The 19,192-nt window shown below is 44.9% G+C and overlaps 1 protein-coding gene across 1 annotated transcript in view; it reads right to left on the bottom strand.

Annotated features, from left to right (window-relative positions):
* The window catches only part of LRRK1 (leucine rich repeat kinase 1), a 78,685-nt gene extending 60,758 nt beyond the window's left edge, over positions 1–17,927 (bottom strand). Inside the window, exons 1-2 of the mRNA XM_051628611.1 lie at positions 17,899–17,927; positions 14,275–14,488 (exon numbers count right to left, since the gene is read on the bottom strand). Coding sequence (XP_051484571.1) covers positions 14,275–14,341 — 67 coding nt within the window. The 5' untranslated portion in view covers positions 14,342–14,488; positions 17,899–17,927. The remainder of the gene's footprint in view (positions 1–14,274; positions 14,489–17,898) is intronic.
* Positions 17,928–19,192: the final 1,265 nt, after the last annotated feature.

Raw genomic sequence — 19,192 nt, 5'->3', positions numbered from 1 at the left:
GCAGTTACTGGAACATGCAGCCGCCCTGCACTCGGCATCCTGTGATGAAATCCTGAACCTAGAGAGAAGCACTGGAATTCCCCTTGGAGCTAAAAATGCCTCACATGGGAGACACAAAACAGCTGGAAAGCTGAGCAGGAAGCCCTGCAAGATAGAGCACAGCAACTTTGATGTGGTTGCTAAAAAAATGCTAGCAGGAGGGACCAAATTTTACTTCCTTCCAGCCTCAATCCTGATTTTGGGGACTATCACTCAAGACCCATATCTAGATGTGCATTGGCATCTACAGCCAATGCACAAGTTAAGGCACACACTTTCTGTCAAAGGATTGAGCAGGGCCATCTTTGTGTCTTTTTAAATCACAGCCACGCAAGGTGGAGGTACAAGTATTTCATGGTCAGAGATTAATTTGGAATCTAGGAGATCCCAGTGTCACTACCTCTACTATTAGAGAGTTCTCCAGTCAACTTCTCATGCATTTTGCACACCGGGCTCTCCTACAGGAGAAATTTCCATCTCTCCTACTGGAACTGGCCTGCTGTGCAGGGAGGACTACCAAATCAGTTGGCCAAGGAGCACAAGAAGAACCACAATGTTTTAACCATGGGAAGGAACAACTCCACAAGCTAGACCCTAATCCCAAAACCACTTCTGTGTTTTACCGAATGACTACTCCAAAAAAAAACCAGTTGGCTAATGTATCATACTTTCTCCTATGTTTTTGGCCCCCTCAAAACTCCTTCAGTCCTTTGCAGTGCAATGGCTTAGTTACAACCACTGCCACCATCACAGCTGTTTGGAGAACTTGGGCTGGCCATCAAGCACCACAATCTGCTTGTGTACATTAGGTGTAGACTTCTGGGCACTCCAGGAATGGGAAGGTCACAAAAGGCTCTCTTTGTGGAGTTTCCATGCTCCCAGAGTTAGCTGGCAGCTTAATCAGAGTCTTTGGGATATTAATTTTAGTCACTAAATTCAATTTTAGTTTTGTCTTAAGCAAATAAGGAGTTCTTACTGGTCTAACTGAAACTGCCCATCCACTCCTAAGTTCCCAAAACACACAGAAGCCATCCATGGCAAAGCTAAGGATCTCACCAAACAAATTACCCAATTCACAGAAGACTTCCTGGTGACTTAGTAAATTATATATTGACTTATGAAATATGAATGGAAAATAAGAAGCAGCATGTTTTATAAGCTTAATTTATACTCACCGGTAGGAAAAAAAAAAAGGAGGAAAATTATATTTTACTGACTAAAGGCTGTTTTATTTCTGGAAGATGTATGACTGAACTATCATCAGTACTGGCATTCCTGTAGGCTGGGAATAAAGTTTTGCCAATACATGCATCAGCCATTTTTAGCAAAAATCTGAGCCAAAATCCAAACAAATTCTGCCTACGATTTTAACCCTACAAATCTCATGCTCTTTACCTGAGCTCTTCATGGCTTTCTTAGTAGGGTCAACCTCACGTACATATAGCCTTGAACAACAAGATACAAGAGCAATATCGAGGTTGAATAATATCGAACCTCTCTTTTTTTACTTGATTATGCAATATGCTGAGCAACTAAACTCAGATGTAACAAAGTGCTTTTAATTCTTAGATTGCACGGCTTTAGGAAGGGGCTTCTGCCCTTTGCACAATAAGGTCCACGTTGCTGTTTGCCAAGGCATGCTTCTCTGTGCAAGAAGAGCAAGGTATGGTGTTCTATCAGAACTTCTTGGATATTCCTGTAATAAAAAGCTTCTAGAAACTCCAGAAGCTCTTACAGACCCGTTTTGATTTCTTTTAGTTTTTACATTACTGCACACAGGACAGAGCTCCTGTGTTGACACAGGCTCCTCTGAAACCACTACCCCAAATCTGAGCTTCCAGCAGGAAAGCAGATCAGTGAAGCCTATCTGAACTGGTGTGAGTTCATTTCTCTAACATGTCTGAATGCCAGTGAAAATAAGGTCATGGGGTTTACTCCCTGTTGTTCAGATCATCTCTGCATCCTCTTTATTTAACTTCTCCATAGACTTGTGGCTCTTTTTCTTTGCTTGCTTTTTAATGACTGTGAGCAAACCAAGCACTGTGTGTAAGGGGAAAACGGGAGGCATTTGCTGACATTAAAAATGCATCCACTGCTCACAAACTTAACAGCTTGTATCAAAGCAACTAACTGTGAAAATATTTCTCACTCTCAATTGCAATGTTTTATACTTTGGAAGCAGCCTTTAAGCTTGGCTTTGCAGTAACAGCCTTTTACAAAACCTAAGGGCAAGACTAATGTTATTTTTTAAAATATTCCAATGTAAATACCAGTTATCCACAAAAAAGGCAGTGTTATTTTATTGCCATGCAAAGGTTACAAGAATATCACTTTTAAAGTGCAACACACTGCTGTAGTCCTTCACAGAAACAGACCGAAAATAAATCTTATTTATAATAAAGGGTACAATGACAATTTCAGAGAACTATCTAGTTACACCCTGTCTCAGGCCTTGTTTGTGAGGTTTCACCCCAGCAGCTGAAAATCAACCAACCAACCAAAAAATCCTAAAATTTATATGCTGACACTATTAAATGATCAGCAAACAGGTGAGGGTTTGCAGGTCAATGCTGTGAATCAGCAAAACAAACCAGCACACCATACAGATATTATTTTTATATCCCAAATCACTGCATTCCTGTCTCTGACACATCACTACATCAGCCCCTTTGATAAGGTAGGAGTTATCTAGCAACTAACTGGGCTATTTTTATTTGGCAGAGAAATACATAAATGAGATGCTTCTCACAGGATGAAATAGAGCAGGAAGCTAACTTCCTCCAAAACAGAATTACAATAATAATAAAACTTTAAAACTGCTACTGACCTTGTCATAATGTGTGCAGGTATCTCCAGAGACGGGAGCAAATCAAGATAATGACTTTAACACAGCATCCCATCCACGATGCTCAATTAAGCTATTAATTCCCTGGGCTGTTTAGCCACCCACCTCAGCTTCAGCACAAGCAGCTCTTCCAGCGGCCACTGGCTGGAGTGTCTTTTGGCTTGCTGGCTGCTCCTTTGTCTGAATTAACTACCACACTTGAGCCCTAACAGCTATTTTCATCTCCATGTCCCATTACAGCGAAATCCAAGCCTCTGGTACAGAGACGATCTGGGGTGGGGGTGGGCAGGGAGGCTGCCTCTCCGGGCTGAGCTCAGATATTAATTCCTCAACAGCACCAGATGGCTACAGCTAACCTGCACCAGCTTCACCTTCTGCCATTTTGACTTTTGAGTGCTGCCACAGAGTAAATAAAAATGCAACAGAGAAGAGGTTTAAGATGTGCTGAATATTTAAAGAAAACCCTCCCCAACACTTAGAAACGCACAAGCACTGCCGAACATTTCTAATACTACCCTAGTTAAGTTTGGGGCAGGCTGGCCATGTTATTTCTGAGCCTGTGTAACAGACTCATGTATCTGCTGTTGCTTTGAAAAACATCGGACTAATAAACTGAACAACAGTCAACAGGAAGCCTCCAGTGATTTCACAGGATGGTCGATCTATCCTACATTGTGCTGTCCACTTAGATGGGTAAGAAAATGTTTTCAGTCCTCTGGAAATCTCCAAGATACTGAAAAATAATTCCCATGCTAAACCAGGAAGAAAAGCCAAAACCTTGGGTTATTTATTAAAAAAAAAAACAACAACAAACAAAAAACCCAAAAAAACCCAACAAACAAACAAAACCAAACCAAAACAAAAAAATCCACCCAAACATTGTGTTCCTTGTCTAATTAGCTAACACTTCAAAATGGCTTTCACTTTTTGCTGAAAGAAGTTAAAAGGTTTTGTTCATTCATTTTATTAATTAACTTATTAAAAAATACAGTCAAGGACCAAGGTCTGTTCCCAGGAGGGAAGTTGCTACCCCCATCTAAAGTCAGTCCAATTGGCCCCATGGCCAGGACCTGGCTCAGAACCATGACAGGAGAGTCCTGAGCAGAAACCCTGTGATCTTCTTCACCTTGTTCTCAGATTTAGGCAAAATGCATATGGCTCAACCAGTTCTGCTATAAAACATCCCCAGCAGGATTCAAAAATGATCAGAACCGCTTATAAACCTCCATGTGAGAAGACAAGGTGAGAAAGTTATGGTAAATCCAACTGAGAGGTAATGGGATGGTTTATCTGGGAAATTCAGCATCCCCATGGAGAGACCACACCAGAATTGGGTCATGTACCTCTGACCCTGATTACTATCTCTTCAAAATGAATGAGACATGCCAGCTTCTCAAGACAGAGGGAACTCTCCACAAAATATTTCTGCCTATTTTTTGTGGTTCCATTTTACCCAAACATCCATTATTTCAGCTAATTAGAGGAGTGGCTGTACACCAAGATCTGCCTGCTGAGGCAGTGGAAAACATGATGTATTGACTACAAAAGAAACCCACATCTACAGCATAGCTTACAATCAATGTTCACTGCCCCAAAAGGAAACTTAGAAACCTAGAAAAGACCAGATCTGAAGCACAGAAGAATGCTTCAAAAAACAAAAATCCAGAACCGAAGGGATCTTTTTCTTTATCAGTGCATAATCTGAAATTATTTTTAAATTGTTTACATGCCAGTACCACACACACAAGGTGCTGATCCGCATTCAACATTTTCCAGCAGGAGTACAGGATCTTGTAAAGGGCACACCAACAGTTTTAGGTACAGCAATGCAAAGTGACCAATTATCACCAGAACCGTTGGAAATTTTCTACTGAGAAAGACTCCTAACCTACCAGGAAAAAATAAATAAATGTTGCTAATGCAAACCTGAAAGGAAAATATTAAGGCCTGGACGGAAAAATGCTCTGGACTCCTGCCTTTTTAAGGGGCTCCAGAACTGAATTACAAAAACCAGACGCCTCCAAAGGCTTTAGTTCTACACTTACGCAATCGTTTCTCCATCATCCAGGATAACGGGGGAAGAGGGAAAAGAAAAGCCTCAAATACTATTAATATTGAGGCTCAGCAGGCTTTAGTGGGCAGTATCACAGATGCCTGAAGGACTGTGTGAAGCTGCCTGTCTGTCACAGCCAGCACTAAACTGGGGCTAAAAAGCTCTACTAGATCTGAGCAGCCTCCTGCATTTCTCTGTGTGTGCCTCCCAGATCCCTGGGACTGTGGAAATTATTTGTCCAAGAAGTTCAAATGAAAGCAAGCTGGTTACTGGTGATTTGCTGAAGTACAAAAGAGGCTACACAAAGCCATTACCAGGCAATGAGCATAGAGAGAACAGAGAAATACAGCTTGGAACACGATTGTCAGAGCAAACCCATCATGGCAGCCAGCAAATCACACTGGAAACTGCAAAGTAGCTTTGGGGTCACTAGTGATACCTGCACCCCAGGGATCCACACCCCACCTTTAGTTTCACCCTCTCTGTTTATAAAGCTTCCTTAGCTGTAACAGGTATCACCAAGACAACCTCCATATCCCAAAAGAATGGCAGCAGCCAACAGCAAACACAGGGCTGTTGCCTCTTCCTTCTCCCCTCTCTTTTGACTTTCCACCAAGTGGCTGGGTACCCAAAACAAGCAGGCAGCTCTTGGCTAACCCTCCCACCCCCAGCTTACAGCACGAGCTGGACCACTTCCAGTGACAGTGATGGCTTTGCCCTCTCCTCCAAGTACAGCAGCTTCACATGGACACGGTTCATCCTTTTCAATCTGAAGGAGCACTCAGAGAACGAGTGGCCACAAGTTTCTCAGTGGTCAGATTATCTCGTGGAGGCACCATCATCCTTGGGAGACACATGACTAACCTCTGGGCAGGGAAGGAATGGGATGGGGACAACCTCTGGCAAGCACAGGGCAAAGAACGGCGATGCCCCTCAGCCCTCCCATAATGCCCTCTTTGGGGTGCAAAGGATCAGCAAAGACCACTGAGAACACTGATGGTGTTAATTTCCACTCCCAAGGGAAAGACACTGAGTAAACCAAGAGAGCTCCAAATGACCAGAGAGCCAATTGCTGTATTGAAAATACAAATGACTCAGCTCTAAGTAAAAGTTTCTATTTTTGTCTTTTGGCCTCAGTGATTTGGTTCCAATCCTACAGCTTGAATCATTCAGAAATATGTTTTTGCATGCAAGGCCAGCTATGCCACTCTTGCTTTCCAAATTTTAAATTGGAAGATATACATTAAGCATGCAGAAGTATGACTATGCTTTTGGAGTTCCTTATGTTCATTTCCACACATGGCTGGAAAGGGAGGATTATTAAACGATGAAAGGTGTCTCCAGTGAGACCATTCCTGTCCAACTGAATCAAATATTATAGCCATGAAACCAAACCAAGACTGGATTTAATTTGAAACTTCATAAAATAAAATTTCAGGGCTACCTTTGGTTTCTTTTGGGACTTTTTTTTTTCTCTACTGTTCAAGCCTTCCTCAGAAGGAAAAAAAAATCCATAACTCTATGTTTTCTCTCTTTCAAAGAAATAATTTGCTCAACATCCTTCTAATGAAAAAGTAGGAGCAGATGCTCCTCGATGCCTGTATCTGGGACAGAATAATGCAGAGGGAAGATTACTTGAACAGCTGTGGCTGCAGCAGAAGAAAAAGCCTGATGAAAAGACCTCTGCTGTTGGCCAAGACAATTCTGGTCCTGAATCAGACTGTGTAGTGATCTGCTGCTAAAGCTTTTCTAGGGAGCTACCAAAAAAATAAAAGCTTCCCTCACTTGTGACAAGGCCTACAAGTACCTGCATTTGCAGAGAGGGGAATGGGGAGTTATTTCCCTTTAGACTTCCTGATGTCTGGGAATATAATTTCAGTGGAGGGAGGACAAGGACTCTGCCCAGTTGTGTTCAAATGAAGGTCCATGCACTGAACCTTCTGCAGCCAACAGCATTTTTAGATGGCTGCTCCAAGGCAGAGACAGCAAAATTAGGCCAGGCACATTTCATCCCCTTCCCACCAACCTATGATGAACTATGATCCACTGCATCTGAGAACCTGGTCCAATCCATGAAAATTACTTTAATTTTAGCTTTTATTCCCACCCTGCCACTCTGCAAAAGGTCCAAGGGCTAAAACACAGGAGAAGTGTGGCCATGATTACAAGCCCACTTAAGGACTTGGACTTTTTTTGTTTTTCAAGCTATATTTGAGATATGAAAAGGCAACCTGTCCATTAGTGTTACAAAAAAAAAAAGTTTCTGTTTGATGCAAAAATAAAAGCATTTTCAAAGGCCCTTTGATGTGTAAGACAGAAAGACATGCAGGCAGATTCTGGAGGAGGTCTTCTCTTCAGCAATTACCAGCACACTTTTTGAATCTAACTCCCCAGACAGAATTTTAATGTGAAGTAGATAATCACATTGCAGAGCATACAAGCTCTAAACCTTGTGGCTTTTCAATTAAGCAGCAATAACCTCGAGTCAAAATACTCCTTAACCAAGACGGAAATACAACAAATAGCCCCATAACCAACTAACTGCAGGTGAAGCAGTTCCAAAGACATACATGCTTTTAAAAGATTTCATTTTGAGCTCTTCTGGGGTAGCCATGCCAGTTTTCCAAGCAGTATTCTGATCATTAAAACAAGTAGTGATGTCATTTCCACAGCGACCACAAACATACCAAGAATATTTGAGCTAAATTTATCCAGACTTCTTGTTTGAATCACTGCTTTAGTTCGTTATTTTTCCATGATTTTCAACTATGCACAGAAAAGACATTGTGGACGGCCTGGGACTGAGCTTTTCCCAGCAGTATCCAAAATGCCAGATTTTACACTCAGGGGCCATGTATGGACTATTAGAAATAAAATTAAGCTGCTCTTCCAACTCCCAACCCCAGGTCCATGCTCCTTTCACCCTTTTACTTCCTCCTGCCCTTCCTGTACAGACTGACCCCTTCCCTCACCCTCGGGTGACACAACATGGGGCTCGTCTTTGCGGCCAAGAAGTTCCCAAAGCTCACGACAGATCTGCTGCCCTTCCCAGCCAGAGAGGGAGAGCCAAAAAAGAGAGGACCTGCACCAGACTTCCCACTGCTCTGTGCAGCTTCATAGCAGACCCCAAGTCCTGCCAGACTGTCTGGAACAACACATCCCACCCCCACAAATACCTGTGCCAGGAGAGCTCAAGCTAGGGAAGGCTGTCTAGCCACCTTCACTGGCAGGTACATGTGTCCCTGCAAAAATTAGGTAATCTACAAAGACATCACTGTTTCACACTCTTCCAACATGCACAGGGTGGCTAATTATAGTACTGGGAGGGACTGAGTACTTGCAAAAAACTGCAGTAGAACCCCCTGGATTTTACTGCAACTTTGCTATTGTTCAATGGGAATCTTTTTCAACCATCGTATTGTAACATGGTCTCAATACAGCTTTGCTGACTCCGTTTCAGACTCATGATCCAACTCAGAGTTTGCCTGCATGTAGCTGTACATGTTTTAATGGCAGTTTGCACACTTTCTTGTTGTTGTTGATTTTAAACCAGAAACTGCCAACCCCAAGAGCCCCCCTGACTGCTTGACTGAGCCTATCTTGATGTAAAATCTGAAATAGAACCTGTTAAGGGACAGACTTCACCTATACAGCAGACTTGTGTAAAATCCATTTCCCCAGAAAGAAGGCAAACATTTCCTCCCAGTTAGCTGCCTTCTGCCAAGCAGAGCCCTGGCAGCCTCTTCATCGATCAGAGAAATGAAAAACAAACTAACCACAGACTTAATGCTGTAAGGATCCCTAAAGATCTGATCCCAAGCTTATTATGTCACTGCAAAGACTTTAATGGATATTAGATAAGGCCCCCATAGGCTTTGGAGAAGATAATAAATAAATAAATTCATAGCACTTTCTTTAATGCAAGCATAAAATTGCCTGCAACATAACTGACAAAACAGTAAATCAATTACAGGCCTGGTAAAGACAGGACTCAGTGTGAAAGTTACCAGTTGTTATTCCCACTGAAATGCAGGACAACAGTTCTATGACCACAGTGTCAACCCTCACCTAAGAGCTACCTTATAATCACACATTAATAACAGTTAAGGAGTCTCTGTGTAGAGGTTCCAAGGGCAAAGGATTTTCTTTACTACCTTATCACCTTATCTTTGTTTTTTTGCAGGCTTCTTGATAGAGCTGTCACAAGTTACATTTTAATGTAATACACCACCATTACATTTTAACTGGAAGGTGGAAAAACAAAGCTGTAGAGCAGCAGATAACACCAGCTACAGCTCAGATAAAGAGCTTTCAGGTTGGATTCTCTGGCCAGTCAGCTTCCCAAAGTCCACACCACACTGCTGGCACTCTCCGCAGCTCTGCCCGCCTTGTTACAGACCTCAAACTCAAGAGCAGGCTGGCTCTATTTAGAGGGGAAAAGCTGGTCCTGCCACAACTAACACTTAAGTGCTCCTTTGTATTTCCTTAACTCCTAAGGGCCACAGCATCCACAAGCCAAACTACCACTTTCCACATGCACAAGAACATCTTTTCAAAGACAAACGGTTTCTTTGGATACCTCTGAAAATACAAGGGACATCTTTTAAGGGTATGTCTGAAGACCAGTGCTTAGTATCCAGACTCTGAGAGTCAGTTAAAAGCTTCTTAAATTAGACCCTTAATTGCACATGCCCCAGCATTCATTGTCCTTTTTGGAAATCCAGGCTCAGCTCAGTGAGAGGTGCAACATGAGGTGTTGCTGCAGCTGCCCAGGAGAGCAGGTTAAACCACATGCATTTTCTGTTGCAGACCAGCCTTCCGCCTTAGCTTCTGGCCCAATGTGAGATTGCACCACTTCTGTATGAAGTGTGTATTTAAATATGTTTAAAAATACAAGCCTATTACTGCTTCACTAGTGTACTTCCTACTCCTGCCTACCATTTCCTACTTCTCCTTCTGCAGGGCATTATGCAGTAAGACTAACTCACATAAGATGCTTTCAATTTGCTGTTTGGACTTAAATTAACTCACAGCATAACAAGAAGGAAGAAAACCAGAAAACCTTCAAGGCTCATTTACTCTGATTATACTCTTTGCACTCAGATAACTTCTCCGATGCTCTTCTTGTCCTTAGCACACTGTCTCAGCAGACTCAGGGTAACATTGCTATGTCCAGTGCGTGGATGGAAAAAGCAGGACAGAGGGTATGAGTAGTTTTTCCCTATTATACAGCACCATATGCCACCAACGGGGCTAAGTCAACATGCCCCAAGACCTAGCTGCTGGCCCTAGCCCCGTGCACACAGCTGATATAAAGATTTTAAGGCTTACATGAGGATTTCAAGAGGAACTAAGTGTTATCAGTGGTGCTGCAAACACAATTTTGCTTCCCTCCTCTATTCAGCAGGAAAGATTTTTAAGCAAAGATATTTCTTCTACCAAACGCAAATTCCTGTCTTTCACATTTAAGGTAACAAAATCAGAACTATGAGGAAACAACAGCAGAGATCTCATCTGGAGGCCAGATGTGTGCACACCCAGCACAGGGTGAGTTCTGCCTGCTTTTTTTGTCATAAAGAAGTCAGGTTCTTCCTGTAGACTTTGGGTTTTTTTGTGGATTTCACACTGCCAGATTGACAGCCTGGGAGGCTCAGATTATGCAGTAAGTATAAAACAGAGAGCAAGGGCAGAGTCTATGAAAGTTTCCATCCCTTCACTTTCAGTCCCATCACCTTCTCAAGCTATCTTCCTATGACAAAGGCCTCGGCCACATATGCCATTGTCCTGCCCTCATGCAAACCGGGAAGTGATGCTGGATGCACCAAGTCATGTCCCAGGAGAATAAGCTGTTCCATTTGCTATTAGCTAACCTCAAGTTGTCACCATTCAATCTGTTGTGAAACTTTCCATATAAAACTGCACCATCTTCTGAGCAGTCCCTCTTGTTAAAATGACTCTTTAACTCTTCAGTTCAGCTGCTCTTAGTTGCACTGGAGACTTTCCTATGATTCAGGAAGCAACAGTGCAGGCAGCAGCTTTCCCTCTTAGTCAGTACTGAGCTGAGCCAGATGGGGTTGCAGAGGTCACTACCACTGTGGGTAGCTTCTTTCTGGTAAAACACAAAGCCCTCTGAGTTGCAGGGTCACCATGGCACTTCTTGAGCACAGCTTTAAGTTCTGGTCCACTCTAAATACCAATTCAGTTAATTGTATTCTGGTTATTTCTTTGCTCCTTCATTTTAATACTAAGGTCTTTTCCACACATACTGCACGTGTCTACCTGAGCTTCCCTGGACAGCTCAAAGTCACCACCTTACAACAGATTTGCCTCAAAAGAAGTTGTGAAAATTAACATAGTTAGTATCTGTCAAGCAACTACAAAATATCAAACAACCATCACTGGCACTGTTGTCCCTAATTATGCAATACTATATACATGCCAACATAAAGCCTCTTTTCAACACTCATTTCTAGATTTAGCAGGAGAGAAGAGACACCCTCTGGCATGTTTGAAGGATAATCCACTTTCACCTCCAAGACACACACAAGTGGCATGTGAACGCCCTGCAAATTCAAATAAAATTCTCAATAACAGAGTGATAAGCTCTTCAACAAAAGTACCCTTACATTTCAGGAGACAATTATTGCTTTCTATGTCTTTGCTGAACTGCCTCCTAGAAACTTATACAAGAATTAACTCGTAGCTGTAAAATTCCTTAAGACTGAAAAAAGCCAAACAGCCTGTAGAAAGGAAATTAATCTGTAATCTGTTCTAGGCAGTCATACAGTGGTATCCTTGGGCTTCTATTCTATCTTCTATAAGATTCATATTTGTCACTTCCATTATGTTATGCTCTTGGGTTTAAAAAAAACCCCAAGCCCCGTGCTTCATAAGAAACTGCAGCCGCCCCCGTATCTCTGCTCGCTTTCTTTCTTTTAATTAGAACAAGATGAACAAACCTAGGAGAGGAGAAGCAGTGTTTGAGGAGGCAAGGGAGATGCTGACGGCACCTGAAAAGGAGTGTTACTCTGGACTCCAGGGACAAATCCTCTCTGTGGATCAGCAAGCACTCGGATGGCATTGTCGAGTGCAGCCCAGCACCATCCCTGGAGGGCAGACAGGGTCCAGTTCTGAAACACAGCTCACCTGCTCTCAGGGTAAGTGGGCATCCTGCTGGGATACAGGTAAGATCACTGCTGCAGCCAAGAGAATAGCCAAGGAGACATGAGCAGTAAGGTAAGACCTTGCATCATATGTTACATTTGCTAACTAGAGTCAATGATGCTGTGAACCTATTCTCCACATGGAGACCTAGCCAAATGTAGAGCTGTCAGGGAAAAAAAAAGAAGACTTTAAGGCTTTCAAATGATCAAGGCATCAGGTGCACAACGCCATGCTGATGGAACTGACCTGTCACAGAGCCACAGCACCACTGTGCTGTTCGTTAAACCCCTGTCCTTCCTGCCCCCCACCAAAAATAAAAAAGACTCCCAGCTTTGCAAGAACTAATGAGATCATCAGCATTAAAGTTACTATCTGTGATCTCACTCCACTTCCCAGTGGTTCCCACTGGAAGGAAACAGGAGGCTGCATCTCGATTGTTAATAAAGGCGGGTAAACAATAGGTTCAAATGTGGAGGCTGAATGAGTCACCGTGTTCCTGCCTTCAGGCTGTGTAACAGCAGCCAAATGCAGAACAAGGACCAGCTAACTTAGGGAATGAACCCGCTAGCTAATGACAATTATTCTTGGCAGAACTCAAAGAATCCCAAAATAAAAATTAGCTTAAATACATGGAGTAGTCTTCAAAGGGGCAAATCCACCAGGGCAGTTCTGGACCTTAAGCTTTCCTAGGACGCTATTGCCACTCTTCCAAAACTGCTAATCAAATAAAATACCCTAGCCCTACAAGTATAGAAGAGTTATACCAGTGAGATTTGTATGCATCCAGTTAACTAGTTGAACCGACTATAATTACGTAAGAGAAGCATGCAATAAAGTTATCAGAAGAAAAACTGAACTCACAATGTAGAAAATATACCTTTTTCACTTTTCACTGTATTATTCACTCATAAACTAATTTGTTTATTTACTATATCTTTGAACAGTAAGAAAAACTTGTAAAATCACTATTGCAGAACAAAAATTTAGCAATTCTTAACACTTGAAAATCATTAGTGCAGATTAACATTCTTCTCGTGGTTTATAGCTTAGAATCCAAGTGAAGATAATTTCTTTCAGAGAGAAACACAGAAGACAGTCTCTAAGAATTTTAAGAACATTCAATACCCAAATGCTCCTGATTATTATAGGAAGACACAATGCTAATTAACAAAAGCAAAAGGAAACAGAAAACCAGTATCACAGAATAAGCAGAATACATACAGAGTTCCCAGAGCTCCCTGTGACGCTGGTGAGGAACGTCTTCAAACGAGATAAGGCAGCCTCTGAATAAAGTATCAGGTTCTGCTTCATAGTTGCTGACAAAACCCAAAATAAGGCTGCCAAAACATTAGCTTCTACTGAAGCCTGCTTACTCACTACAAAGCGTCAAACACACCTTCATCCCACACTTGAAACGCAGATGCTGCCTCCTAATGAACTGCTTGTTGCAAGGGGGAACACCGTTATACAATAACCAGAGAGCCATTTCTTGATGCAGAAACATAACTGGGGGTTGACTCAGATAAATTCAGCAGTGCCTAGGGGCTGAGGGTTTCGGTGATAAAAATAATCCTAAAATAATTTGCCTGTTGAGGAAAAAAATGAACAGGAAGCAACTTGAAGCATGTGTCCCTTCTGAAAGGGAAATGTTCATCTATGGATTTATGACATTATATAAACTCAGACCTTTTAATCCAGCCCCACAATAAACCACTGCAAGCCCCCGAATCAAAGCTGACAGTAAAACTGGAGCAAGTTATCTGTTCAGCCTGAGAAACCATGATCTGATTTTAGCAGCTTTCATACCTCAAATACACACTGCATCAGTGCCTGGGAACATATTTGCATTCACACACTGAAAAAGCACAGATCTTGTAAAACATATTTAGGAACTGGCGAGACATGATCCATATATTGACTAATTCTGTAGGCCTTTGGAGAAAACCAGTCTTCAGAGGAATGCTATTCTTATTACCTGAGTAGTTCAAGATTATACTCATTGGAAGTAAAACATGTCGCTCTATACTGTAGATTTTCAGTGACTAGGGCTCAAATCACTGAAAGATCTTTCATATATTTAAATATCCAAACTCAGTGGCAGCTGGCTACTGAGTTCTCTTAAAACCTTTCACTCCCCATCTGAACAGGAAAGAAAATAAACTGTCCTATTTACCATTTTGTAGATCCATGTTGCTCTCTCTGCAAACAGTGGATTCCTCAGTTCCCACACACCAGTACATTCTGGGTCACAGTTGTGAAGATCCAACAGACAAACTTTCTGCAGTACTTAAATAGTGTTGTCAAAGCTGAACGAGCTCCGTCAAGTAGATGCAGGAGCAGAGCAACTGCTAGTAAGCACCATCCCGAAGAAACTTCACTTATTTGCCCTGTTTAAAAATAAACAGCAGAAGAAATTAATAATTTTAGTATAGAAATGGCAAGATGCTTATTGCTTTGCACTCTAACACAGTTGTCCAAATAGTACTTTACAGAAATGCAGTTATCATCCTACAAATACAATTATTTTCCTAATAGCTTTGTTATGAGCATAATGTAAATTAACAAAACAGACTAACAATGTCTCCTCTATAGAAAGATAATGTTCCAAGTTTTTCCCTGCCAAAGCTGCTCAGACTTTGGGCAGAGGGTGGGCAGGGGTCACAGCTGCATTTCCAGATCCTCCACAAGCTAGTGTAAAGGCAGAGCACTGAAACCATGCAGTGCATTTGGAAAAACCCAAAATGCAACCTCAAAACCTTTCCCATCCACAAAGAAGACTGTGGCCCTTGTAAGACTCCACTGTGAGAAACTGAAAAACACCAGTAGTCACTGAGATAATCCTCTACAGAAAACAACAGAGGGCTAAGAGAAATGCACCAGCTCCTTCTCCCTTTGCCTTTTAGAGAACTCTACCACCCTAGAAGCATCAGGCTTCTCCAAACATGTTAAGGAAGGCAAATCAGGCCTTTAGGAGCTCTTAAAGGTTGGCTTCTACTGAGCTGTCTTGCGTAACAGCCAGCAGAAGACTGCACAGCTGTTTCCCAGGGACTTTCTAACTCCTTACCTCTTCAAAGCTGCACACCTGTAATTTTCACTTATTTAATGAATCTTCCACAGAGGTTAAAACAACAAGTGATTTTGCACTGTGTGCCCAACCAGCACCAGAGCTCCTTCATTTTCTGCTTTCAGTTTCAGTCAGTAAATGCCTCTCAGATGTAATATGATGGCCCTCACCTTTGACTCTTAGTAGTTTTTCTCATGTCTGTGCAGGATATTGAACTTCTGATTGAAGGCTCTAATACAGCAAAGCATGCAACCCACCTCCCACTTCAGCCAGCAAGCCCCAGGAACATCCCTAACTCTCCCTGAGCCTCCTCAGTTGGGATCAAAGACCAAGGAGAGTATAAAAATATGCTGATTCATCAGCACCCTCCAGTTAGCTTTCTGCTCCTCTCATTACATAGGGTTTTAACCATCAGCCGATGCTACAAATCACTGTATATTGCATCAGTTGTTTCTAGGCAAATATTTGAGTTTTAGGTGCATTTACAGCTTCTGATGACCCCTGGTTTGTGGTGCCTTGCAGCAGGAACCAAAACCCACACCCAAGTGCTGTGCACACCCCTGAGCCCTGCACTCTGCGTGTTGGGTGCTGCCACAGACTGTGGTTTGGTTCTTCAGTGGTGGGAAAAATTATCTGAGTGCCACATGGCAAACAATGACATGGACTGAGGCCTGGGCCAGGTTACATACAAGGACTTACACCACAGCTAAACGGCTCCTCTGCAGCGGGATGGCTATGTCTCCAGATGGATGCAGGTGCCTGAGCATCCATCCCTCCCTCCCCATGACAGACTGTAGCAGTAGCTCATGTCTCAGGTCTGGCCCTGGCACCTCAACACAGCAACATCTGGGCACATGTAAGAGGCTGAATTTGGCAGCTTTCACCCACACAAGCAGGAGAAGCTGTGGGTTGCTGCAGGAAGCTGAGATAGAGGTGGTTCCTAAACTTAGATCTAGCCCACAAACTGGTCAACTGGGCCATGTTGGTGGAGGATCAGATTCTGCCCTGGAGTGTGTCAAGTTCCCACCAGAGTCAGGTTGACTCCTGGGCCAAGGTCCCTTCAGCCACACTGTCCAGCACAGCTGCTGCACCAGGATCCCAAACCTCGGCTTTGTGTGGCTGCAATGCCCTAGGCAGGGGTGTCAGGAAAGCTCTCACATACCCCCAAAGCTGTCCAGGCTGTTAACTCTGAAAATGTTCATCTGGGGATGTGATGCTTCCAAAAGCTGCATCCCCTGCACCCTCACTATAAATGCACTGAGCAGCTACAGTAAGGATAAATACTTCCCCACTTAAAGAGCAACAGACCAGCTCTTTTTAGCAGATGCTGGTTTCTGAGGCATTTCCTTGCTGTCCCATGAGGGTAAGCCATGTGCACTGACAGCAACCGTTGGAAAAGCACTGAATGGGGGTCAGGAAAGACCACAGAGGCTTGAAAACCACCCCACTCCTGATTTTTAGGTTTCTACTCAGCTTACTCCCCAGGTTAAAACTTTCCTCATTTATAATGAAAAAACCCCACAACTTTCAAGAGAAAGAACGGTGTGGCTTTGACAGTCAGTTCCCTCTATCTGCAAGCAGGGCACTAAATGGCATAGCCCCAAGTGTATTACTTCCACACAGCACCTATGTAAGCAGTAATTCCGTATTTTATGACCTTTATGTCTATAATAAAACCCCCTTACAGTGCTTTCGGGTTAAAGCAAGATGCAACACACGCAAACATCATGTTTTGCTTTGATTTAGGGAGAGGGGCCCTACGGGCTCGACGGAATCTCATTCAGAAGGAGGAGGGCCATGAAGAATATGCCTGAATCCGACTTACAGCCTGCTTCACACATGGCCAGCTCCTGTCCTGAGACTTGCTGCTGCCAGCTCCCGGTGTCTCAGCACACCCGGCTGTGCCCACACTATCCCGGGCATCTCCTCTGTGCCCTGACAGGCCGTTCGGCCTCACCCCGCGCCTCAGGCTGCGAGGTCACCCGAAACACAGCGGTTTGCCCAAAGATCCCGATTCCCGAGAGACCCGCCAAAACTTCAGCTCTTCGCTCCAACCACCTGCTGCTTTTCGGGAAGCCCACCTGGGGCCAGGCCCTGCGGTGACAGACCAGGGGTGTAACGAGCGCCGCGGCGCTGGGCCCGCAGGCCGCTGCACGGGGAAAGGAGAAGCCAGAGCCGGGGATGAAACGGCCTGTCCGGGGCCACCGCAGCGCGGCAGGACGTGCCCCCTCTGACAGGCAGAAAGCGGCAAGCCAGCCCCCTTCTCCCCACACCACAGCCACCGGCTGAGTTTGAAAGAAGGTGTTAGACTCGGATTCGGGGCGTCTCACGACCCTTTCCAGCCGCTTTTCGGTGGCCGCCCCAGCCCCGGCGGGCACTGCTCGCCCCGCGCCCGCTGCAGCCCAGCCCGGCCCGGCCCCGCTTACATAAATCTGACTTTTTTTTCTTTTTCCGCCCCCCCCTCCCTCAGGGCGAGTCTCGAATGTTTCCTCTCCACACCGAACCGGGGCAGCCGGGCCCGGAGCAGCCTCTCTCTCTCTCTCCCTCTCCCCCCTGCCCGGCGGAGGGGAATACCAACACCCGCCGCCCCACCAAGTTCACCCAACTTTTGTTTTTTTAAAAGCTTCTCCCCGCCCCCGCTCCCCTTCTCCACACGAAGAGCCCCTGCCTGCCCCCCCCCCCCGCCGCCTCCCCCCGGGGCGCGGGCAGGTGCCTGCGGGCCGGCCGCGGTACCTGCGGCTGGCGGGGGCTGGCGGGGGCCCTCCGGCCGCCTCCTCCTCCTCCTCCTGCTGCTGCTCCGGCGCCCGCCCGCCTCGCTCTGCGGCTCGGGAGGCGGAGAGAGGGAGGCAGGAAAAGGAGCGGGGCAGCAGCAGCCGCGCGGCGCCTCCTCCGCCCGCGGGCCCGCCCGGCGGAGCGGGCAGCGGCCCGGGCTGAGGGGGGACGCGGGGACACCTTCCCAGCCCGGACACAGCAGCGTCCTCTCCGCCGGCAGTGCCAGCGCGGGCTTTAGGGGGTGTTTAGGAAAAAAAAAAAAACAACCCAGCGAAGGGTCTCTCCGCTGCAGCGGGCGGTCCGGGCGGCTTCCCCGCCAGCACCCGCCGCCCGGCTCCCGCGCATCGCCTCCCCGCGCCGGCCCCGCCTTTACCTGCCGCTGAGTTGCTCCCAGATTCCTTTCTTCCGAAGTCGCTCCTTCCCCAGGTCGCGGCGTGAATTTGCTCTGCGGAAAAGCAAGGCGAGGTTGCCCCCTTCCTTCCGAAGGAGCTGCGGCTGCTGTGCCGAAGGGGCGAGCTGCCTTCCCCGCCGCGCCGTCCTGCGGGCACCAGGGACCTCTCACAAGCTTGGTGCTGCTTTGTTCTCCCCACCCCCTGGACCTACTCAGAGAAGACCATTTCCAAATACCTTTTGCTTTGTTACTCATTACCATTCCATAAATTACATACCCAGATGTTTGTGGGTTTTTTTTTTTTTTTCTTCCCTGGCCTGTACCAAGATGATGATGCCTCAAGGATGGAAAAAGCCACATTCATTCACTGAACGGCTGCTGCAGCCTGAGATTTGACTTGGGTGTTTCCTTGATGTGAGAATAGAGACAGAGAGGACAGGTTTTCACTGGTGCTTTTACCTGTAGCCACAGCAGTGTAATTTGTTTGTAGAACCCTTTCCACCTCCTACCCAGGCTGCAGTCTTTCATGCCTCACAGAGGCTGGTGCTTACCCAGACCTTTCTTACAGCTGTTTTAGAGTAACTCTGAAAACCCCCTAAAATAACTTTTCCCCTTATTTTGATATGGACCTGCCCCAGCAAGAATTTCTCTATGCATTCCAGCTGTATTTTTTTCCTACGTATTTGCCCCAGATCTCATCCCACTCTTCTTGGCTTATGTCTCTATTGATTATGTCACTCACAGCAATTCCTTTGTATCTCCATCCTTCTCCCTTCTAAAGTCTCAAAGCTTCAAGGTGATGCTGTTACCAACTGGAAAATTCAAGGGATTTGGCTTGGCCTGTGTAGGGAGATGACAGGTATT

The sequence above is a fragment of the Apus apus genome, chromosome 10 (genome assembly GCF_020740795.1).
Source record: "Apus apus isolate bApuApu2 chromosome 10, bApuApu2.pri.cur, whole genome shotgun sequence".
Taxonomy (NCBI): domain Eukaryota; kingdom Metazoa; phylum Chordata; class Aves; order Apodiformes; family Apodidae; genus Apus; species Apus apus.
Note: the sequence above shows the minus strand (reverse complement) of the source record. Positions and strands in the feature narration are given on the sequence as shown.